This window comes from Anabas testudineus, chromosome 11 (assembly GCF_900324465.2).
Source record: "Anabas testudineus chromosome 11, fAnaTes1.2, whole genome shotgun sequence".
NCBI lineage: Eukaryota > Metazoa > Chordata > Actinopteri > Anabantiformes > Anabantidae > Anabas > Anabas testudineus.
The window spans coordinates 20562362-20588361 of NC_046620.1; the positions used below are offsets into that span (position 1 = coordinate 20562362).

The 26000-nt window shown below is 39.1% G+C and overlaps 1 protein-coding gene across 3 annotated transcripts in view; it reads left to right on the top strand.

Moving 5' to 3' along the window:
• thsd7aa (thrombospondin, type I, domain containing 7Aa) overlaps positions 1-26000 on the top strand; it is an 89388-nt gene that overhangs the window by 41470 nt on the left and 21918 nt on the right. For all 3 annotated transcript variants that reach the window (XR_003298069.1, XM_026349205.1, XM_026349206.1), the window contains exons 5-17: positions 3200-3355; positions 4918-5121; positions 6920-7114; positions 8625-8865; positions 12306-12421; positions 13560-13692; positions 16852-16955; positions 18300-18494; positions 18692-18958; positions 22136-22314; positions 22538-22543; positions 25282-25415; positions 25573-25726. Coding sequence is in view for 2 of the 3 variants with exons in the window: in XM_026349205.1 (XP_026204990.1) it covers positions 3200-3355; positions 4918-5121; positions 6920-7114; positions 8625-8865; positions 12306-12421; positions 13560-13692; positions 16852-16955; positions 18300-18494; positions 18692-18958; positions 22136-22314; positions 22538-22543; positions 25282-25415; positions 25573-25726 (2084 nt within the window). In the remaining variant the exon portion in view is untranslated. The remainder of the gene's footprint in view (positions 1-3199; positions 3356-4917; positions 5122-6919; positions 7115-8624; positions 8866-12305; positions 12422-13559; positions 13693-16851; positions 16956-18299; positions 18495-18691; positions 18959-22135; positions 22315-22537; positions 22544-25281; positions 25416-25572; positions 25727-26000) is intronic.

Here is a 26000-nt window from a genome sequence, read left to right on the forward strand (position 1 = left end):
CGGCCGGAGTAAAGGATCAAACTTTGTCCGGGACTTTAAACATCCCAGAGGAGATCAGAAGAAGGACAACAAGGGGATGTAGAGGAGGCAAAAACAGCAAAAAGGAAATAAGGAACGGAGAAGAGCGATGTTCAGAGAGAAGGTGAGAAGATTCAAACCTCATCTCCCCTCTCTGATTATGGGTAATGTGAGGTCACTGGACAATAAGATGGACGAACTGACAGTTCTGGTGAGGATGGAGAAAATCTTTACAGAGTGTAGTTTAATGTGTTTCACAGAGACATGGCTGCATGATGGTAGTGGTGGTGCCATCTTGGCCATGTAACTGTGAAAGAGCGTGTCTGCAGCCCTGATATTGAACTGTTGGCTGTGGGACTTTGTCCAGATTAATGCCCAGAGAGTTTCTCATTCCATATTAATCTGTTTACGTTCCTCCATCTGCTAACGCCGCTGCTGCGTGTGACGTCATTCAGGCGGTCACCTCCAACCTGCAGACCAGACACCCCGACGCCTTCTTGATGATCTCTGGAGACTTTAATCACGCCACCCTCAATAAAACACTTCCTACCTTTACCCAGTTTGTGAGCTGTCCCACCAGGGGGGAGAGGACATTGGACCTGATGTATGCTAATGTTAAAGATGCCTACAGCTCCACTGCCCTCCCCCCTCTGGGAAAGTCGGATCACAACCTGGTACATCTCCTCCCAATATGTGCATGTGCAATACACACATTTGGTTCAGAGGCAGCCTTCCACCATTAAGACAGTAAAGAGGTGGTCAGAGGGGGCACATCTTGCCCTGCAGGGAGGCTTTGAAGAGACAGACTGGAAGACTCTCTGTGAACCTCATGGTGAGGACATCGATGGACTGACGGACTGCATCTCTGACTACATCAATTTCTGTGTGGACACCCAGGTACCCACAAAAACCATTCGCTGCTTCCCAAACAATAAGCCCTAGGTCACTCAGAACATCAAAGCCATCCTGAATGACAAAAAGAAGGCATTTAGATCAGGAGACAGGGAGGCAGCAAGGAGGGTCCAGAGACTGCTGTCTGTCAGGATCAGGGAGGGGAAGGAGACGTACAGGGGAAAACTGGAACAACGCCTTCAACAGAACAACACCAGGGAGGTTTGGAGGGGTATGAGGACCATCACTGGCTACAAGTCCAGCAGCCAGGAGAATGTGGGGACTGTGGACCGAGCCAACAAATCGAATAATTTTTTCAATCGATTTCAGGCTGAGCCACAGAGCCCACTTCAGTTCACTATCCGCTCCTCAGTCCCTCTCCCACACAAATCTGCCACCACCCTAACAATCTCAGCTGAGCAGGTGAGAAGAGAACTGCACCGGCTTCCCCCCACAAAAGCGGCAGGTCCTGATGGAGTCAGCCCAAGGGTGCTGAAAGCCTGTGCTCCTCAGCTATGTGTTGTTCTCCAACACATCTTCAACCTCAGCCTACAACTGGAGAGAGTTCCTCTAGGGTGGAAAAAGTCGTGCCTGGTTCCAGTGAATAAGACGCCACGTCCCAGAGTCCTCAGTGACTTCAGACCAGTGGCTTTGACCTCACATATTATGAAGGCTTTTGAGAGGCTGATCCTGGAGTCCCTCCGACCTCTGGTCAATCCCTCGCTTGATCCCCTCCAGTTTGCCTATCAACCTCAACACCATCCAGCCTGCACTGCTGGGAGAGAAATTAAAAAACACTCCCCTGATTTCCTGGATCATGGACTACCTCACCAACCGGCCACAGTACGTCCGCCTGCAGAACTGTGTGTCTGACACTGTGGTTTGTAGCACAGGTGCTCCACAGGGGACAGTTCTGTCTCCATTCCTCTTCACCCTGTACACGTCAGACTTCAGATACAACTCAGAGTCCTGTCATCTTCAGAAGTTCTCTGATGACTCCGCAGTTGTAGGATGTATTAAGGGTGGAGATGTCACAGAGTAACGTGGAGTGGTGGACAGTTTTGTTGACTGGTGTGGACTCAACCATCTGCAACTCAGCATCAACAAAACACAGGAGCTGGTGATGGACTTCAGGAAATCCGGGAGTCCTGTCATCCCTCTCTCTATACAGGGGGAGGAGGTGGAGGTTGTGTCCGAGTACAAATACCTGGGAGTGTACTTTGACAACAAACTGGACTGGACCAAAAACTCATCAGCATTGTACAGAAAGGCTCAGAGCCGAATGTACTTCCTGAGGAGACTCAGGTCCTCCAACGTCTGCAGCACCATGCTGAGGATGTTTTATGAGTCTGTGGTTCCAGTGTCATCTTTTATGCTGTGGTCTGCTGGGGCGGCAACATGAAGGTGGCAGACACTAACAGACTAAACAAACTGATTAGGAGGGCTGGCTCTGTTCTGGGGGTGGAGCTGGACCCTCTACATGTTGTAGCTGAGAGGAGGATGCTGTCCAAACTCCTCTCAATCCTTGACAACCCCTCCCACCCACTGCACAGTGTGTTGGTTGGACAGAGGAGCACGTTCAGCCAAAGGCTTATTAACATTAAATGCTCCACAGAGCGCCACAGGAGAACCTTTCTACCTGTTGCAATCTGTACAATTCTCCCCCCCTATCTATATATTTTGACCCAATTTCATATATGTATTTTACATATTCTGTATATATATTGAGTTTTTCTGTATTGATGTTATTGTGTATTTATGTTGGTGTTGGATCTTTCCTGGTTGTGGTTCCTTTCCTTTCTGTCTGTTTTGAGAACAGTGGTAATGAGGCAAAATAATTTCCCTCTGGGATTAATAAAGTTTTTTGAATCTTGAATCTTGAATATTGAGGCATCAATGGTTCAGAGTTCAGTATCTTGTCCAGGGACAGTTTGACATGTGGCCAGGAATCAGGGGAGAAACCGAGGACCAAACCACCAACCCTGGGGTTTGTAGATGACTGCCCTACCGACTGAGGCATGGTTGCCCAGGTGCAACAGCGTTTTAGAGGAATTTAGATACAGTATCTGTCTGTTAGTCTGGTGACATGTAGTTGAGACTCCAGCCATTTTATTTAGTTTCACCTAAAGGTTCAAATTTTTGGACTAATGCTATAAAATGTGGTATAGACATTCATGCTTCCCATGTTGAAATACATTATTGGGTGAAAATTTGGGTGAAAACTGTCCACTTCTTCTGTTTTATGTTCAGTGACTACAGTGTGTCATTAATGCTTTCTGTGTCTTTATAGTGTTGCGGCCAGTAGACAGTGATCTTTGTCTGGGCATTCCCCCGAACACCACCCAGCTTTGCCATATTAGCTGTCCTGTAGAGTGTGAGGTGTCTTCGTGGAGTGCCTGGGGCCCCTGCACATATGAAAACTGTCAAGACCAGGCAGCCAAGAAAGGTAAGAGCTCACTGTCAGAATGATAATACAACTGTGCTATAAAACAACAAATAGACATCTGACTTCTATATCTAAGCACAAACACAATGTGATGCTGATGTGGTGCACAACACGCTTTTCAGTTAAACTTTTGCGCCATGTAGACTCACCAGGGTTTAGTTTTAAAAGTTATACAAAGAAACAAACAAAAAACAAACAAGTGGAACAATTGCTCTTTTAGAGGTTATAATTCATTTAATGCTTCATGCTATTTGGTGTTTAAAACTTGTTTTAATGTAGTTTATTATCACCAGACAGTCTTTAAATGCTGTTGTAAGTGTTGCCCTACGTTTATGAATGCTGCTTCATATGTGTGCCAACACAGAAAAAAGAATCAGGACTGCTGAATGCTGACAGTCAGTCAGTTTTATGCCAGTGAAATTGCAGATGCACACTGGCAGTTCAGGACTGTGTTTATATACTCATAAAAACAAAACCTTAATTTTCTGTTCAAAGTTGCTATGGGCATGTCTACAAGGATCTACAGTTTTTGTTATCACCGGCGATAGCATTACAGAGTTCAACTCGCTGGAACAAGGCACAATGCAGAGGACAGACGGAAAACATTATTACTGGGAGAAATTTGTGCTTTGTGAGCAGGTGGATTTCTTGTCATCCCTTTTAAAATCAGCAAGTAAGGGGGAGAGACCAAGGTCTCAGAAAATTTATCTATGTAAACTACAGGAAGTTACAAAATTAACATTAATGTAAGTCACGATACACATGTTGATACAGACAGCTGATAAAATTTTAATTTGCACTCATGAAGTTACAGGAAAATTTATTTACACTCATCGACGAACCCCGTGGTGAGTGGTTTGATTCCCGGTTCAGCCGAAAGCCTGTAGTAGATACACTGCTCGTTCAAAAAACACAAGTCACCACCCTGATTTCACTCCCATTGGATAATTACGGCATGGATGATTATGTTTCAGCTGCCAACAAGTTACTTAACCCCAACTGATGCAGTTAGTAGATTTTCATTTCTTAAGCAAAGGAAAATACATCCTGTGGTTGTGGAAAAGATGTAAATCTGTTTCAGAAGGATCAAATTATTGGTATGCATCAGGCAAAGAACTAAGGAGATTGCTGAAACTACTACAATTGAGTTAAGAACTGTCCAATGTGGTCTGATGAGTCCAGGTTTACCCTCTTCCAGACTGATGTGCACATCAGGGTAAGAAGAGAGGGGGGTGAAGTGATGTACCCATCATGCCTAGTGCAGAGAAGAGAATAAAACATTCAATAGAATTTTAATTACTTTATTGATCTCCATTGGGAACAGCTTCACATAGATGATGACACTACTACTGGGTTTCAGTGTCTTCTCCAAATTTACCTTAACAGCGTGGTTAGATATTCATAGATTTATATATATATATATATATGAATATAATATTTATTATATATAATATATATATTAAGATTCAACAGATTACACAGGGGGTGCTACAGCATAGTTTATAAGTGTAGGAATGGTTTGTATTTATTTAGGTTATTAGGAGTCTATTGTTCTCCAACAGGCTTCAAGCTACGGAAAAGGAAACTCATCACTGATCCAATGGGCTGGACAGGGAACTGCCCCCACCTAATGGAGGCAATACCTTGTGAAGACCCTTCCTGCTATGACTGGCTGGTGGTTAAACTGGAGGAGTGTATCCCTGATAATGAGAAGGAGTGTGGACCAGGAACCCAGATTCCTCAAGTGCAGTGTGTCAACAATGATGGTGAGTAGACGTCAAGCATAAAACAAAGCTGCAGTTCTACTGAAGACATAAATAATGATGACAAAATCTGGATGTGATGATAATGGAATAACAAACATAACTTCCTAAACCAGTTTTAGTTACAGTCCCCCTGCCCCTTACAGAGGGGGGAGATGTTTTATTGTTTAATGTGAAACTTGACTGTATCTGGCTGATTGTGCTCCTCTGTCCAGCCAGCACACTGGTGCAAGGGATTGACCAGGACTGAGAGGAGTTTAAACAGCATCCTCCTCTTCTACTATTATAATTTCCACCATCTACATGTTCCTCGGCCAAGCATACCACAGCATTTAAGATGACAGAAAATACAGGCAGCTCTAGACAGTTTTTTAGAGTGCTGTTGAGTTTGTTGTCTCATCCAGTTTATTGTCAGAGGTATTTGTAGTTTGAAACATCTTGAGCCTCCTCAATAGATAGACGACTAACAAGATGCTTGGATTTTCTGAAATCGACCACTGGCTTTTTTGTTTTACTGAAGTTTAGCTGGGGATGGTTAAGCCCATGCTAGTTTCCTGGTTGGTAAGGTACCAACTGGGCTGCCGACTACAGTGTCAGACACACAGTTCGGCAGGTGAACTTACTGGGGGCCATTAGTGAGGTAATTCCCAACCAGTGGTAGTAAATGCACTAGCAAAATTAAAAAAATTATCCACTCCAAATGCATTTCATTCATCCAATTGCACACACAAGCGCACATACACACCAATGGCAGAGCTGTCATGCAGCCGAACTGACACACTGGGGTCAACTGGGTGTTCAGTATCTTGCCCAAGGACACTTTGACATGTGACAGGAGGAGTTGCATATCAAACCACCGATCCCATGATTGGTATTTGACTGCTCTACCTCCTGAGCCACAGCCACCCATGTACATGTAATGTACTTAATTGTACAGCAGCATGAGTTCTGACCTCATATTTAATTATGGTTTAAATGTCTTACCAGTTGAGTCAGTTCTGTAATAGATTTTGGTATAATTACAGGTAACAGAGAGGTCCATGTTGACGTTTGCCAATTTGCCAGCTGCAGGATTCTGCTCTGGACTTGTTTTTAGGATTAATATCTAACATTATATTTGGGTAACCCTTCATTTTACAGAATACTATACTATTCAGAAAATGTATGTCACTTGGTCAAATTAATTTGGCTTTTGTGACACTGATCAACAAAAAAAGATTCTTTCATGTTAAAGTGATCTTTACAAGCTAATCAAAAATACAGTTAAACAGAAAGTAAGTAATTACATTAATACTTTCCCTGTGTTAAGTCAAAACACCGATGGTAGATGCATCATCTGGTAGCAGTCCATCCTGTCTGAATGGATCTCGGTTAGCTTTGGGCCCTATACTGTCACAAATCTGGGACTGCTGCTGAGAAGCATCCATTAAATCACAAATTGTTCTTTTCCCTTTTATGCATAGGTACAGGTTAATAACACAAAAATAACATTTTTTAAATGTTGAACATTGTCAGGCTGTTTTTATTACAGCATTTTTCAAAGTGATCAGGACTATATATTTAATGTTTTGCAGTGTTTCAATGCAAAATTAGTTTTGCACTGTAACACCGTATTCAGGTCCACTTTTGGTCCATTTAATAGTATGGAAAATAAACAGCTCCCATGCAATATTATGGTATTTGATTTTATATATAACCAACTATTTGTGTGGAAATATCAGCACATTTAACATTATTTTCCCTTATTTGGTAATGTGTGTGCTATATTTTTTATATTTTAAATCATCCTGTGTACATACAGGTGAATATGTGGAGAGGCAATTCTGCCGTGATGCCATACTGCCCATGCCTTCCATTTGTGAGGTGCCTTGCCCAAAGGACTGTGCCCTAAGCCCCTGGACCCCCTGGTCTCTCTGCTCCCATACCTGCTCAGGAAAAAACACAGAGGGCAAACAGACAAGAGCTCGCTCCATCCTCGCCTATAATGCAGGAGAAGGTAGGAACACTTGCATTCTCAATAATGACCCAGGCATTTCAATATTTGATTCAATAAATCATATTGACCTAGGTAGATTTGTTAGAAGTTTTATTAAAAGTATTATTACGTAAGAGTCCACCTAGCGAGGACAATGGAGTAGCTGGATGGTTCAGCACGACTTGACCACAAAAGACAGATGTTTGAGTCTTGTGTAAATAGCAAAGATAAATACAGTTCTTATTTTATCCTTTAACTTTAGATAGTTTATCTTTTGACTAAACCTAACCCTGCTTTTTGTGCCTAAGTGAACTAAATATTGATTGTAAAATGTCATTTTTTTAACTGCTAAAGAACCTGCTGAATTGTTTGACTCCTATCACTAGATTATCTTTGCACAATACAGGATTATTTTACATTCTTTTAAACAAAAATATTCACAAAAATTATAATGAATCAAGTACCTCTAGGTTAAAATCTAACCTCCTGCCAGACACACCGTAAGAGATGAACCATTCTCACCAAACCTTGTTACAGAAAGAAATTATAGGCAGCACAGATGGGTACCGTCTGGCTTGGCATGAGAAGGGATTTTTTTCATTTATGTCCCTGCAATGACTTTAACAACTTATGTGATCTGACTTCTGCACCACATTGTCTTTGGTCTATTCACAACAACACAGCATAAATACTGGGGTAAGGAAACACCTCATGCATAATTGATTTTTATATAAATGGATACTCATGCTCCAAGCTGGGCTCCATAATAATATACAGTGCCTATAAAAAGTATTTACCCCCTTGGATGTTTCATCCTTTTATTGACATTATAAATCCATCATGGTCAATAAAAGGTGGCGACTTTAACAAAAAAAAAATCAGAAAAATAGCTCATTAATAGTAATGTAATTAAAAAAAAAAATATTATTATATTATATTATTATATTTTTAAAAATTATTATATTATATTAGTATATTTAAAAAAATAAAAAAATAAATAAATATATATATATATATATATATATATATATATATATATATATATATATATATATATATATATATATATATATATAGTGAAATTATTGTTTGCATTAATGATGGATTTCACTGATTCCAGGGGATGTTCAGTACCTTGGAGATTTTTTTGTATCCATCCCCTGACTTATACTTTTCAATCACCTGTTCTCTGAGTTGCTGGGACAATTTCTTTGTCAAAGTCGCCAACTTTTATTGACCATTTATAATGTCCATAAAAAGGATGAAACATCCAAGGGGGTGAATACTTTCCATAGCCACTGTATATCAGCAAATACAATATTCAATTTTGATGGTTTGAAAAGATTTTGATTTTCAGTACATTTAGAGACTTTAGTTGCTTGGATCTGTCCTTTGTCACTAGTCTACCTGTTGTTGTTATCCAGTTCCCAGCATCTGCTATTAGCACTGATTTGATTTTCTTTTCATCTGTAGTATACCTACATCGCTAATACTGGTCTATGCTGTCTCCTTGTTTTTTTTTTCTTTTTAGGTGGAATCCTATGTCCCAACATCAGTGCTCTGCAGGAAGTGAGGAATTGCAATGACCATCCTTGCACTGTGTACCACTGGCAAACTGGCCCATGGGGGCAGTGTATAGAGGACACCTCCATTACTGCCACAAATATGTCTGTGGGCCAAACACATGGTGACAGTGCAGCCTGCTCAGTGGGGATGCAAACTCGCAAGGTCATCTGTGTCAGAGTCAACGTAGGCCAAGTCACTCCCAAAAAGTAAGAATCCCCATGATTCCTGGAGTTTAGGTTTGAAGAGTGTCTTTTCATCTTTTCTATATTGTTAGGCATGGCTATTAAACCAGCCAAATAAGAACTATATAGGTTTGGTGCCAGGAGTCTTCAAAGGAGTGGACCTTGTCTTTTAGGTGCAGATGGGCTGCTGAGCCTTGTCCTAAGGAGCTGGCCATGCGTTTGTAAAGCTATTGACTGTAATGAATTTAGTAAATATAGGGCCCAATTAAAATGCTGAACCGTAATGCCATCCAGGAAACAGACAGGGGGAAGCAAGGAACTCTGGGAGTTGAAGTCTAGGAACACAAAATGGCAGGTGCCAAGTTGGTGTTCACCGCGCAGCAGGGTGCTTAGAAAGAAAACACGTGGCAAAAGGGGCCAAAGACAAAGCAACAACATAATAGTAGACAACAGACACACAGTCATACCCAGTATTTGTTTGTTCGCTTCCAGTAATTTTTGGTTTAAGTAAGATGAAGCTTTGTTTTTGGTTTTAGACTGTTTGTATTGTTCCATTTATTCTCTTGGTTAGTCTGTTGTTGATGGTGTCTGGTAGAGGTGTGGGCTGATGAGCTGGTTGCCAAGCATCTGGATCTGTTCCTCCCCTGAAGGCATCTGCTTGGAACATGAATTATTAATTTTTTTTTCAATAGAATGGGACCATTAGTTTTCTCAAAGGCACTACACAGGCAATCTCCACAAGCCCCCATAATGTTAATGGAAATTAATCTTGTTTTTCTTTCCCGTGCTTGCTCCGAAACCTACTGTTACATGCTGAGCAGTGAGTCTGCTGCCTTGGGACACACTTTTACATCGTTGGAGAGAGGGGTACCCGCTTTCACTAGAAGCACCAGCTGCAAGAATGTAATGACTGCCACTAGTAAACACAAAGTGACATTAACAAACTTTGTAGCACTGTAGTGCAAGTAATAATTACCATGGTAATAATAATATTACCAAGCTCAGTAATATTATTATCATTATCTGATACCACGGTCTGGGCTGTGCATGTCAACCTAACCTGACTTGGGTGTCGTTATTGGCTTTTTTGCTACATGGATGGAATGGGTTCTGTCAATGTTAAATCAACCAGTCTAAAAGTTATATCCAGGAAAGTTTATTTTACAGTAGATATCATTATCTTTTTATCGCGCAGCCAGTGTAAATGTAAGAACAATGCATTAATTAACTAAGATATCTGAATCATTATAACTTGAGTTATTCATGATGTTCATGTCTTCTTTACAGTTAACGTGGTACCCAATTATTCTGTTGTATTGCAAGAGTTGTAATAATCATCAACTAAGCATTACTTTGTCATGTCACACTCATTCTTTTACACTTTGTACACAAATTCTTAATGAGGTCAGTCTTTTTCTGTGTAGAGTGAGTATTTGCAAAGTAAAACATGCTCATTGAATTTCAAAGGCAACAAAGTTAACTTTCACATCACACCTGTGATGTGAAAGACACAAGATACATGGAGACTGAATACATTCCCCAGTAGTTAATTTAAGCATTTTTGCCCTTGTTGCTATTGTTAAATAATTTTTATCATTTAGTTATTGTTTTCTATTATTTCATTTTTTTGCAACAAAAACAAGATATGAGGACAAAAATAAACTTGTAGTTTCAAAAATTCTAAGTGTGACGCAACATACAAGCCAGGAAGTTCCCAGAGGCACTAGGGGAAACATGACCCAGATGTCCTTCAGTAAATGACCAAAAGATCCTTTCTTATTCGTGTTTCAAGGACAGTAATTCAATTCAATAACTGCAAGATGTTCAAGTTTCTTAGTTCCCCTTGAGCAGCACTAGTTGACAGTATAAAGAAAATCTCCCTTTAACAGAAGAAACCTCCAGCAGAACCAGACCCAGTGTGGCTGTTTAAAAGAGTAACAACAAGAAACTGCAAAATAATATTCCACAGGTTGATAGGGCTAACAACTACACACTATTGACACAGCTCTAAAGTAAGGCATCACTACTAAAGGTACATAGATAATAACTTTACTTTTCTGATTCCAAATTCTATTAATTTATATTTACTATGAATGGGTTATCTCAAATAGGTTGTAGGAATTAAGATAATTCTGGTTGATACATGACATATAAAATTACATATGCTGATGAAACTTAATAGAAATATTAATAATTTACACTTTTCTACTTTCCCAAGTAATGTGTCTATAGGATAGACAGAAAAACTGCTTTTACTAAAACTGTGACAAAAACGTGTATAAAAGAATGAGTGTGTCTTCACTTTATTAGGAGGGCCAAAAATATAAAGATACAGTAATGCTTATTTAATGAGGATTACAGCTCTTGCAATACAAGAGAATACTTTGGCAGAACAGTGACTAAAGAAAACATGAACATTATTAAAACCTCAAAAGTTATGATTCATCTATCTTAGTTGTAACATTAATAAATGCTTTTGCATTAGCACATGCATGAGCTACTGTTTATTCTTTCTCTTATTCTCTTAAGTTCACATAGTTCATACAGTACTAGATGCATGAATACAGAAATATTAATGCATGGAATCATGCATTAATTTGTGATAATTCATGTACCCTTACTATAAAATGTTACCAACGTGTAAAACTACATGTTTTATTTTATTTTATGGTAATATCATACATACAAAGGTCCAGACTCCATCGGAAAATCTTAACCCACTCTCCCAGATCGAATATCAGCAAAAACTAAAGACACGGGTGTCAAATCTCAACAAAACTCACACTGAATGAAAGGACTCAATATGGAAGAAGTCACTGCTGTTAAATGACATTTAATAAAACATAGGTAGTGTTGCATTTAACAGCTCTGTTACACCCACTACCATGTATGTTTCCAGGTAATTACTGTAACTCTTGGTACGTATTGATGTGCCATCCTTGAGGAGTTCGACTGGCTGTCCAACCTCTGTATGGTCCCGGTATCACCTCATGCTACCCTAACCACATGCAAAACTAGTGAAAAAACAGTCCAAAAGATAAAGAGGGAAAATGTCAGTGACCTCCACCTGTAAAACCATTTCTGTTTTAGGGGTTGTCTCACTTTTGCTCCTCTAGTGCTCCTGTTAATTTCATTAACACCAAAGCACTAAGCCCTTCTGCCACTTAACTGACCTGATCCTTTCATTGTTGTGACCAATATAAATTTCATTTGTATTATTTTAAATCTATTGAACTGCAGTCCGTTACTAAAACATGGAATAACATTACCATAATTGTAACGCCATTAAGAATGGAAGTTTCCAATTCTGCCACTGTTTCAGTATAAACACTTACAGTAACAATCTCCTGTGAGCCTCCAAGTGAACTTCCAGCATGGTTCTTTTGGCTTTGAGCCCTAAAATTAGATTTCTAAAGGTACGTTATGTATGTACGTATGAAAGCATGTAAATTATGTACTTTCAGATGTCCGGAGAGTCTGCGCCCGGACACAGTCAGGCCCTGCTTACTGCCATGCAAGAGAGACTGCATTGTCAGCCCATACAGTGAATGGAGCCCCTGCCCATCAACATGTCAAGCAGGTAGTTTCATTACATAGTGTTGTTTTGCAGTGTGTCACACTTGCCAAGCACAGCAGGTTGAGAAAGTGAATTTACAAAAGCTTGAATAGGACTCTTTTCTATAGAGGAAGTATAGTAAACATGCTCTTCATTATTTTTGGACCAGTACACAAATGAAATAATATGTGCACGAGCATGGAATAAAAAAAACTCCTGTTGCAGTTCAGTTATTACATAAATCAGAATGTGTTAGGGGTGCGAATTGTGATATTATTTTATTAAGAGAGTAGTAAATGTACATGATGTAGTATGTTTAATGGTAACGTATTAATATAATTAGTTATTATATATATAATAGTAATATACAGTGTGCGTTTATTCTTGCTTACTAGCTCTGATAAGACTGTGGATTATCTTTTAACTCCATTGCTAGTGGTTCAATTCCCAAATCGTTCTGACATGTGCATCCCTTGGCCTTGTCATACACTTTCAAAGAACTTGCACCTAACACGTATACAGTTTTGAAATTCCGATTTATGCAATTTGTGTTAATAATAATAATAGTATTCTTGCATATATACTAGTAGTTTTTCCTCTACATTCTGTAAAGCATTACAACCCTCTATAAAAATGAATCTGCAACAAGAATCACCAGGACTCTGGCACTGTAAGAACTGCAATGTGATACTCCTTAAATAGACCTTAACTTCCTGCAAGTTAATGACCTCTACCATGTGTTGAGGTGTTCTGGATTCCACAGAGAAGATCATGGGTATGGTTCAGTATTCAATATTCAGGTTCACTCCATTAGGCTTGCTTTGAAGTGGTCACTACCATCAGAGAGTTAACAGAGTAAAGTCTGGAGATGTTTAGGGTGTCACTGCATGTGTGAAGGCAGCACAGATGGATTACAGAAAATGGAAACCAACATTGTTTCATTACATGCACTGAACTCTATACTGAAAGACACCAGAGACATTGCATACAAAAGAAATATTGTTTTATTTTGGCTATCTTTGGAAATATCAATGTTATGCAACAACTCTAGTTTGATTTAAAAAGTCACTGCTGCATTTTACACATGCTGCGGAGTAAACAACTGTTACATTAAACTGAAGCCAGGTTCTAAAACAAATATTGCATTTGTGGATTCCCTTAGGTGTTAAGACCAAGAGAAAACAGTACCGGAAGCGTATTATTATCCAGTTACCAGCAAATGGGGGACAGGACTGCCCTGAAATGCTGACCCAGGAGCAAGAGTGTGAGGCTCCATCTGTCTGCCAAGGATATAGGTAATTGCTTTTCATTGTAAAACCTTGATAATGACAGCACTAAGTGTCCACAAACAGGCACCAGAATTGCCACAATGCTGCCATTAACAGCAGTAAGAAATTTTACCAATCGCAATCAGCCACAACTTTAGAACCATCCGGTGTGTTTTTTTTTTGGACACTGTGTTGCATAAGATAAGACAAGACAACTTTTTATTGATCCCTCAGTGGGGAAATTCAGTTGTTACCACAGCTCCAAGACAATAGTAAGGTGCAAAAGAATAAAAATAGAAAATTATGCAGAAATGTGCAAAAATTAAACATGTTCCAAATTCACAATTATTTTACAAGACCAAGATATACATTATATGTATAAAATGAAACAAACTACTGAAATGAGACAGTTTAATAATGAACTTGTATGTGTACTGTTAGACTGTACAACTCAACAGTTTAACAAACTCTAACCGTGGTGGAAACGAATGATCTGCGGCACCACTCCTTCCTACACTGGGTGGATCAGTCGTCCACTGAAGGAGCTGCACAGAGCTTCCAAGGTCTGATTCAGTGGATGAGATGTGTTGTCCATGATGAAAGTCAGCTTGTCCAACATCCTCCTCTCACCCACCTCCTCCACAGAGTCCAGTTGACATCCCAGGACAGAACTGTGTGCCTGCACACCAGCAGACCACAGCGTAGTGGATAGCAGAGGCTAACACAGAGTCATAAAAGTCTTTAGCAGTGTTCTGCACACTCCGAAGGACCGTAGTCTCCTCAGAAGGTGGAGGCGACTTTGACCCTTCTTGTACAGGGCATCAGTATTATTAGTCCAGTCCGGTTTGTGGTTTAGGTGAACACCCAGGTACTTAAAACTGTCCACTATCTCAATCTCTGAGCCCCGGATGCTCACCGGTGTGTGTTGTAGTGTCCTTCCCCAGAAGTCAATTAACATCTCCTTTGTCTTAGTGGTGTTTAAGCGGTACAAGTACACCATGGAAATCCAGCCACATAAAGCCTGGTGCTTAATTAAACTTTCTGATGTTATGCTGCACGAACCAGCTAAAAGAAAACGTTCACAAGCTGTATATGTTCCCACCTGGGCTCACTTGGATATGAACAAACTTTGTACTAGTGCACTCACAGGATAAAATCTGGGTAATCTCCAAGCTGAATAACTGGTTTGCATTCATACATAATATTAATAATAATAAATTCATTTATAGAGCTCCTTTCTAAACATGTGTTAAAGTGTTTCACATAAGAAAAAACACAGGTAGCCCAACAAATCCAACTTGAGCACTAGGCAAACAGTGGAGAGGAAAAACTCCCTTTAGAGGAAGAAATCTCCAGCAGAAGTTAGTCAGGTACTTGACCGGTTGGGGTGTTGGGAAACAAATAAAATTTACAACATCAGTCCTTTAGAAAACCAGTTCCAAATGACAGCAGAAACTCAGTCACATTCATCAAAGTTAATAGGAAGTCATCATAAAGACAGAGTTGTCCCTGTTTAAAGAAGATCAGGAAAGGCTCGCCGGTAGAGGTATGTTTTAAGGAGATTTAAAAGATGTTACTAAGTCAGCTGATCTTATTTCCTCAGGTATGTCGTTCTGGAGTTTGGGGGCTCTACCTGCAAAAGCTCTGTTACCTCTAGTTTTAGTTTTTTTATGTTTCATTCTCTAGAAACATACAGAAGATCTCTACCAGAGGATCTCAGGCTATGTGCAGGCTCATAAGGCTTTAACAGGATGAGATGAGTGGGAATGGAAGAGTTACTCAATCCATATATGAGCATGGCAGGAAGTGGCTGGGGAGCAGAGTAACAGGAGTACAGGCAAAAGACAGAGAAAGAGAAACAGAAGTAACTGGGCCCGGATCAGGCAGGAATCGAGAGTCATCTAAAAGAGGATCCTATTTCTGTCTTGTTAGAATTCTGTAATGTCTGCTGTATGCTGCTGTATGACCCCTGTCCACTGCAACATTTTAAGTTGTGGCTGACTGATGAACAGTACTGGAAGTATCTTTGTCTAGTCTATATAACAAGACATTTTCCCCATTCTTTTCCTCTGTTAACATGGTCTCCTGAGAATGAATGCTTGATATGTCATTTGGCATTTTAGATAAACTAATTAAGTGAACTTATGTGCCTTATGTGAGTGAATGAAACACGTAGGAAATAAGTATTGCAGGTGAAATAAGAATATTTTAATCCCCTTAAATAAACAAACTTACAATAACACACTTACAAAATATTCATTATTTTCTATAATATACTCATTTCAAGTTGTCCATCTTTGTTACTACCTCAGAAAATTGAAACATCTTCAACTCTGCTACTTTCAGCCCCGCCTCGTCTTTTTGTCTGTGCGACTGTCTCCAGTCCATACAGCAGATCTGCTCTCACTACCTGTAAACTTTCCCTTTTGCTCTAGCTGATACCCTTCTATTAGAGCACTGTACTGCCTGTACTCTCTTCTTCACTTCTCTACCACACGTACCATTGCTTTGAACAGTTGACAGTTATTTAGTCATCCACCTCTACTCCTCATAACAGCAACATTTCCATCACCTTGCCTCTAATTTCCACATGTACTCCATCTTACTGCTGCTCACTTATATTCCCCTTCTCTCCAGTGTGTACCTCCATCTCTCAAGGCCTATCTCAGCCTGCTCCCTATTGCACTACAGATCACAATGTCTTCCACAAATGTCATAGTTCATGGAGACTCCTGTCTGTTCTCATTCATCAACCTGTCCATCACCACTGCAAATAAGAATGGACTGACAGCTGTTTTTAATGCAAACCCACCTCCATCTTGAAACAGTGCATCAGTTCTGCTTCATAACTCACCATTGTCATGCTGTCCTTATACATATTCTGTACCACCTTCACATACTTCTCTTCCACTAAAAAACTAAACTCAGGCAACACTGACTTTTCAACACTGAATTCTCTCTTAATGGACTACCAAACAACTACTACAGACAAAATGTCCCAACAAAGGGAAACTTAAGGTGTATAATGGCTGATTAGACCATTTAAAACACACAGGCATAACCACATATTATAACTTTTAATCTGTTGTAAATAGGTAAAAAACAAACCTAAACTGTGTTTTTAATTTACTAGCATCTCTTCACTTCTACTTAGATACCTCTGATTTTTTTTAACTTCTTTTTAAGATGGAAAACACACAAATGGCGACGATGCCAGCTAGTGCCATGGTCAGTTCGTCAGGACAGTCCTGGAGCTCAGGAAACTTGTGGACCAGGGCTTCAGGTTCGAGGTGAGGACACCCACAAACACGCTTTTATATCTTTGTTTCATCTTTATATGAACACATACATCAACCTGAACATGGCAGACATATAAATAGCATAACTTCTAGACATCAAAGTAAAAGTGGCTGTAATTCCTAAATAGTAAATGCCCTATTTCTGTGAAACCTCTTAAAAAAGCTGAAAGTCTATGTTTGGATTACATCTTGATTGTTTTCCCCAAAACCAGGTCTGTGGTGTCTTTATCTGCTACAGTTTTTCAGTGAAATGTACTTTTTTTCCACTACCGTTATTGAAGGATATAATAACAGCACAACAGAACATAAGGTGATCCTTTATAATATATTAATATAGAATATTTAAATTAATTTAATTTATAAAACCCAAATCACAACCAAAGTAATGTCAAGGCACTTTACACTGTAAGGTAGAAAACCCAACAATCTCATTTGAGCGGGACTAGGCAACAGTGGAGAGGAAAAACTCCCTTTAGAGGAAGAAACCTCCAGCAGAACCAGGCTCTGGGTGAGAGGCCATCTGCCTCAACCAGTTGGGGTGAGTGGAAAGAGAAGAGAGAAAAGAACAGCAGGCAACAAAAACAACAACAAGCAGCAAAAACATTGGGCAGCTCAGTGTATTAGTAAAGGTCCCCCAGCAGACTAACATATAGCAGCATCTCTAAAACAGTTAAGTTTTAAGTCTAGTCCTGTAGACCAGATGTAGAGAGGGTGTCTGCCACCCGAACCTGAACTGGTTCCACAGGAGAGGAGCTTGGTAGCTAAAGGCTCTGCCTCTCATTCTACATTTGGAAATGTTAAGAACCACAAGTAGGCATGCACTCTGAGAATGGAGAGTTCTACTGGGAAAATACGGAACTATGAGGTCTTTAAGATAAGATGGAGCCTGATTATTAAGTGTTTTATAAGTAAGCAGTAGAGATTTAATAATAATAATATATTCAGTAACAATATGCAGTAAGGTTAACCTCATGATGAAAACTCGTTAAATTCATCATTGTAATCTGTATATTTTTTAATATCCTTCCTTGTTTAAACCCCCTTTATCCCTCCTTTTGTTCTATTTTAAGTGTAAATAAAAACATCCCATGTTATTCAATAATTAGATGGATTAAAAGGCAATAAAAGGCTTTGTTTACACTCTATTAAGTTAAGTCTGCCACTTATCTGGAGTCTCTTCTATATTTGGTCTTTATTTTTTTTTTCTGGTGAACAAATTCTAAAAAATCTTTTGTATTGATAATGCTTGTTCACCTGTACATTTATCTATACGTTTATCTCTAGCTCTGCTCTCTTTCTTCATCCCAATAAAACTGCATCTTTTTTTCTCTCTAGCTGTTTCATGTCGGAAGCAGGATGGAGGGCAAGCAGACATTGAAGCTTGCCTTAAGTTTGCCAGCCCCATGCCATCTCTCACCCAACCCTGCCAGCTGCCTTGCCAGGAAGACTGTCAACTCAGTAGCTGGTCCAAGTTCTCCCCCTGCACAGTCAACTGTGTAGGTGTCAGAACACGAAAGAGGATGTTAGTGGGTAGGTGATAAGGCTTCCAGAATAATGTAACTTTAAAAAAAATGGATAAATGTGGAAAAAAAAAATTTGAACTTTAAAATTTCTAGGTAAAGTTGACTGGTGCACCATATAACAGGCAATGAGCAACTAGAGGTTGAACACCTTGTTTAATAATAATATTCTTTAATTTCATGACTTGGGAAATCTTAATTTTGCAGGGAAAAGCAAAAAGCATGACCAGTGTAAAAACTACCAGATGTATCCCCTGAGCGAGACCCAGTATTGTCCATGTAACAAATACAACGCCCAACCTGTGGGAAACTGGTCAGATTGTATACTACCTGAAGGCAGCCGCATAGAAGGTCAATTGGGAATAAGGGTCCAAGGTGACATCAAGGAGTGTGGCCAAGGATATCGTTACCAGGCCATGGTGTGCTATGACCAGGACAACTGCATAGTGGAGACCTCTCGCTGTAACAGCCATGGTGAGTTTTAACATGCAAATAACTTTCAAAACCTTTGCAGAAACACCAGTAATGGTGTAGTCAGATGAAAGGAATTTGAAATCAGCACATTTCCCCCAAGTTTCTGAAATATCTTTAAATACCAGTAGGAACCTTAAGTTTACAAATTGCATAATTTTACTTGAAGAGGCAAAGTCAAAACGTAAACCCAATCTCTCTATGTGAAGGCTCTCTTCCCTTTAAATGAGGATAAGAGACAATTCCTGGCAATTTTCTTCTTCATTTTCAATCTTTCTTTTTGTCTTTCTTTTTTTGGACACGTCAGGGGAGGTCACTGAAAGCCCTGTGAAAGGTAGAAAAACACTTTTACACAGAAGCAACACTATTGGTGTAGAAGGTGTCATCTTTTATCCAGAAGAAGGTTTCATTAGTTCTGACTGACTGGCTGGAAGAGCAGTCTTAAAAACCCTGTGAAGTCATTGAGTCATTAGCACTTGAAGGAACTGCAAAGTTTGCAGTTTTAAAGTAAAAAAATATCTAGGCACACAGGCAAGTGATTCAGGATTCAGACACTCAGATCAGAAAACTGTACTACAACCAGAAAGCAATTTACAAAATGTCCAGCTGGCAACTTTTACTTTTTATCAAGTGCTTAATGATGCATCTACTACATCTACTGTTTATAATGACAAACCTTACTGATTGTAGGTGGACCCAGCTGCAAGCAACAAGATCCTCACAGAATGAATGTTAATGTTAATTAGCTATGGTAAAACTAAACTTTTTTGTCAATGACAGTTAGCTACATTTAGTTGTGACCAGTCTGATCATAATTATTATTATACTCACAATACTGAATACATTGCCATTTATCGCTGAGATCAAACAAACATTAAAAATATTTTTAAATACATCTACAATGCAATGTAACTAACCAAAAACTAGCGATAAAAATAAAAACATGTGATAATAAGCACTGATTTGTTCAAATGCCTAAAACAAACAATGTTTTGCATCTCCAACCTAATTGTTGTTCTTGTGTGAAAATGGCCCTTCCGCAAATGGAGCTATAGGCCACACAGGGTTTTGTGTTTGAGTGTACAAATCATCAGAGTTCAGTGAGGGCAGTTGTACCCTCTCTACTCTAGTCGACTTTACTTTTACACTTCTGAGTTCTTTAGACATGACCATAAGTGGCAGATCAGAAAATGTGTTTTGTTTAGTTCACATAGGTTTTCTCCGAAGGCACTTCTAAACAATCCCTGTATTTTAGTGAGATGCTATCTAAAATCCTACATTCAATCATACACTGATTGAATTATCCAGATCTCTCTCTTCCTTCTTGTTAGGTCGAAACTTTTCACACCTCTGCCAACCTCTCTTATCCTCTAAAGTGGGATGTGTCCAACCTGGTACAGGTGTAAAATGGGGCTCATCTTTCTGGGGATTGATGAAAGAGCAGCATGATAAATAGGAGACATGTTGTGTATAAGGCCTCCACCATTTTTGGGGGGAGGGAGTGTTGACTTGCACATGCAAAGCTTCCCTCACTTGTCTTCTCTGTCTACTATGTGAACCTCTTTGTCCTCGAAACAGTGTCTTATGTCCTTAAGATGAAGTTACACAACTGATTCAGGTCCTGAGATGTTACTCCTTCGGTGCTTTGCAATCATCCTGTGTAACAGCTATTTCGTATCTCCAATGTACAGCTCAGAGCATTCTTCACTTAACTGGACCACTTTCACTATATTGCTTAACTTGTGTATTGGAGTCCGGTTTTTGGGTTAGTCGACTCTCTGTCTGAGTGTGTTGGTGGGTTTGAAATAGACAAGTATGCTCTGGAACAGGAAGCTGCCTTGTTGAAGGCCCACTTGGGGTATTCACTTTGGTTTTGAGAACTGTCTTGAGATGCTTGTCTTCCTTCAATTGGGCCTCTATAGAGGTGTGGATGTTTTGCGCTTTATTGTCCTCCCTTGTGAATGTGATGTTAGTGTCCACTGAGTTAATGTGGTTTGTAAAGGCCTGTACCTACTGGATCTTCACCCAGGTGTCATCCACATATCTAAACCATTGTGTTGGTGTCATCCCCGGGAAACAGTTAAGAGCTTTGTTCTCTACTTCTTCCATATATCAGTTGGCTACAATGGGTGACACTGGACAATGGCACAGCCATGTTGTTGTTTTTAAAAGTCACCTCTGTATGTGAAGGAGACGGGGTGAAAATGTTATCAGGAATTACATTACTTCCAAATGTCTGAGCTCCCCACACTTTTCAAACATTGAGTACAGGCATCCAGAGAAATAAACAAAATCACAAGTATGCCGTTAGATTTAGCTCTGTCTGCAATGTTTGGTACAATATCCACAGTACATATGATGCTGCACTAATCACTGTCACTGATCAATTTACAGGAGAGTAGCCTGACCTCATACTCGGAGGTGCTGACTCTGATCCAAACCTCTACAGCTGTCTAATTTTTCTATTTTCTAATATAGTTTCTTGCATACTATTGTCTACAATATTTAAGTTAAGATCACTTTCACTTTTATTTGATAATTACAATTCCTTCTTCACAGAGTACATTTCTGTAAAGTTTCTGAACAGAACTAATGTTGAAGCGCCTCAAGGTAGCCTTGAGGCTTACAATTCTTACATACATTGTCTTCTAAATTACTTTTTTGATGATTGTACTTTACTGTTTATGCTGACTCCATCTCATTGAATGGTGTGATTTATGTGATGTGTTCTTATTAATACAAAACTTCCATAATGCAGAAATTAAATATGTCTCTACAAATACTGTGTTGGTAGAAGTACCATTTATCTGTGAGAATATATAGCAGCACATATTGCAAAAGTATGTTCAGACTGAGCTTTAGATGTGTTTTCAGGTATATGTATAATATAAATTATTAAATTATTATAATTAATTTATTAATAAATTCTTCAAATGTCTGCACTCCATCTTTTAACTACAGTGGGTTTTACTGCATGGGTCACTTTATCTCACTCTTGGAAAGGGACTGAAAAGTCTGTATTGCAAAATGTGAAACAGTTCTTTTATGCTAACTGAGGGGTTCATTTTTGTACAGATAATGAACAAACATCAACAATCATCTTTATTACTGTACATATATATTTAAACACTCTCATGATCTCTGAAATAAATGTTTTCTTTGTCATGAAATTGCTTACAGGATATATTGAGGAGGCTTGCATAATTCCCTGTCCATCTGACTGCAAACTCAGCGAATGGTCCAATTGGTCACGCTGCAGCAAGTCATGTGGTAGCGGTGTCAAAGTTCGCTCCAAGTGGCTCAGAGAAAAACCCTATAATGGCGGGAGGCCATGTCCTAAACTGGACCATGTTAACCAGGTGAGAGAGGTCTCAGTTTAAACTGTGTGAATAATACTACTGTTGAGAATGATTCTCTTTTGTTGGCAATGACTGCCTTTGTCTTTGTGACATGTTTCATTTATTATAATGTTATCTGCTAAATTTAATGTGCATTTGTGCTTTATTACTGACTACAATAATCTGAATTAATTAAGTCTATTTCTGTCCTTTCTGCTCTTTGGTGAATGGATTTTAACCACAGGCCCAGGTAGGTTTTCTTAATTCATTTCAATTTCATTCAATTTTGTATAGCGCCAAATCACAACAGAAGTCATTTCAAGGCACTTTACAGTTAAGGTTTAATACCTTAAAAAGTATAATTGTATAAAAAATGATATAGAAAACCCAACAATCCCATTTGAGCAAGCTTTAGGCAACAGTGGAGAGGAAAAACTCCATTTAGAGGAGGTTTTGGGACATTAATAATGAATTACAATAGTCCAGTATGAAGTAACAAATGCATGGATTAGTTTTTCAGCATCACTTTGGGACAGAATGCTCCTAATTTTAGCAATGTTTCTCAGGTGGAAAAAGGCAGTTGTATATATTTCTTTTATGTATGAAGTGAATGAGATATCCTGATCAAAGATAACTCCGAGATTTCTTACAGTGTTACTTAGAGGCTACTGCCGCCAAGGGGGCGGTTCCTCCTGATTCCTGGTTTCTCCTGGCTACTTGCTTAGGTGTCCTTGGACAAGACACCGAAACCCCGTAGTGTAGCGCTGACATACCGTCTAGCAGCTGTCCACCCACAATTTCCCCAAGGGGATCAATAAAGTATTCATTATTATTATTATTATTATTATTATTATTATTATTATTATTATTATTATTATACTAAGTCAACTAGGGTAAGGATGTTAGACATAGTGTTGCTGAGATTTTTAGGATAAAAAAAATAACCTCTATCTTGTCTGAATTTAAGAGAAGGAAACTGGAGGACATCCAGGCCTTTATGTCTTTTAAGCATGCTTGAAGTTTGACTAATTGATCAGTTTCTCCTGGTTTCATAGATAAATATAGCTGGGTATCATCTGCATAACAATGGAAATTTATAGAGTGGTTCCTAATAATATTGCCTAAGGGGGAAATATATAGAGTGAAAAGAATCAGTCCAAGCAAAGAACCTTGTGGAACTCCATAGCTAGCCTTGGTGTGCATGGAAGACTCATCATTAACAAGCACAAACTGGAATCTATCTGATATATACGATTTAAACCACCCTAAACAGCACCCTAGTGCTGTTTCTTTAATCCCAATGACATGTTCCAGCCTGTTTAATAAAATGTTGTTATATAGTGTCGAATGCAGCACTAAGATCTAACAAGACGACTATAGAGAGAAGACCATTGTCTGATGCTAATAGAAGATCATTAGTGACCTTTACCAGTGATGTTTCTGTACTATGATGTACTCTAAATCCTGACTAGAAATCTGCATACAAGTTATTCCTGTGCAGGTAGTCATATAATTGCTTAGAAAATAACTTTTCAAGGATTTTAGAGATAAAGGGCAGATTCGATATTGGTCTATAATTCGCTAAGACCCCTGAGTCCAGAGTAGAATTTTTGAGTAGGGGTTTGACTACAGCAACCTTAAAAGCCTGTGGTACGTAGCCTATTTGTAAAGATAGATTGATCTGATCTAATATGGACGTGCTGATCAAAGGTCAGACATCTTTGAGGAGTCTAGTTGGGATGGGGTCTAAGAGACATGTGGATGGTTTAGGTTACTGAAATTAATTTAGAATAATCCTCAAGCAGGAAGCAGACTAAGTACGAGTGTGGTCTTACAAATGAACATACGAGTCCATCCATGCCATATGCAGGGAGGATCTGATCAATTTTTTTCTCCAATAGTCATGATTTTATCTGTAAAGAAATTCATGAAATCATTTCTGGTAAGAGTTAAGGGGATACTAGGCTCAACAGAGCTATGGCTCTTTGTCAGCCTGGATACAGTGCTGAAAAAACCTGGGGTTGTTCTTATTTGCCTTAATTAATGAGGAATCATATGTGGTTCTAGCTTTACTGAGGGCTTTTTTATATATTATTAAACTATCTTTCCAGGCATGGAATTTAGAATAAGATCAAGGGTGTGGTTAAAACAGTGAGTGGGTTTATTTACATTTTGGGTAAAACCAGTGTTGAGGCAGTTATCATCAACATCTACATGGATATTAAAGTCACCCACTATAATGACTTTATCTTCACTAAGAACTAAATCAGATAAAAAGTCTGAGAAGGGATAGTTGGTTAGTAAGGGACAGGAGGACGGTACACAATAACAAACAGGACTGTTTTTTGATATTCCAGTTTGGATCAGACAGGCTAAGAGTGAGGCTCTCAAATGAATTCAAACTATGTTTAGGTCTGGGGTTGATTAATAAACTTGAGTGGAAGTTGCTGCTGCTCCTCCACCCCGACCTGTGTTTCTAGGAACATGATAATTGATATGACTTGCGTCATTCAGACGGACATATTCATCCTGCTGCAGCCAGGTTTCAGTAAGACAGAATAAGTCTATTTAATGGTCAATTATCAAATCGTTCAGTAAAAGCGATTTACACAAGAGAGATCTGATATTTAACAGTCCACATTTGATTATTTTCTTTTTATTTTGTTCGGTGAGAGGAGTTGTCTTTATTTTTATTAGGTTCTTATGAATCATACATACTCCTCTTGGGTTGGTTTTTGATATACATAATTCAGGTGGTTGGGTGCAGAGACTGTCTCTATGAGCATCTATAGTTTTGGGGGCATAAGTAATTATTTTTTAAGTCAGACTTTTACATTTTCTGAAATACTGTTGTATTTTAATGCTGTTTCGATCAGATAAATCAGTGTTCTCAGTGCTTTAGGACACATAAAATTGTGTTTACATGTGTTGATGTTAAACAACACATTTCCTGTGCAAGATCACAATAGGGATGTTTGTATGTGTCAGGTGTATGAGGTAGTGCCCTGCCTCAGTGACTGTGGACAGTATGTCTGGGTGGCAGAACCCTGGAGTGTATGGAAGTTCAGCAATTTGGACCTGAAGGATAACTGTGGTGAAGGTGTTCAGACTAGGATGGTCAGGTAAGATGAGACAAACTTAAATCACATTCTCAATCTGCAATTATGCCTGTACTTGTGTGTTCTAACCAGTGCTGAACACAGAGTCATAAAGATGACTGTAATACCTGTCGTAGATTGTGGGGTGTTGTAGAAATAGACTAACTCTTTGTTTATGCAGGTGTATGTTGAACACAATAGATGGGCCCTCTGAGCAAGTGGAAGATTATCTGTGTGACCCAGAGGACATGCCTCTGGGGGCCCGCAAAAGCCAGCTGCCCTGCCCAGAGGACTGTGTGCTATCAGAGTGGGGAGCCTGGAGCCCATGTGCACTTGTAAGAATGACATATTATTTTATGCCTATGTACTTCTTCTTATCTTTACAGTGCTCTTTGTATACAAGAAATACAAATAATTTTCAGCATCATTAAGTTATTATTATTATTTGTATGTTAATCTCTATTCATTTAGTGGTACCTGTCTAAAGAGAATTTCAACTGACTCCTCATTCAACTAAACTTGCATTCTTTTAACCCTCGAGGCACCTTTAAAATTACCATACACTTTTTACCTTCGGGACCCCAAACGGGCCCTCTCATAAAAGTGAAA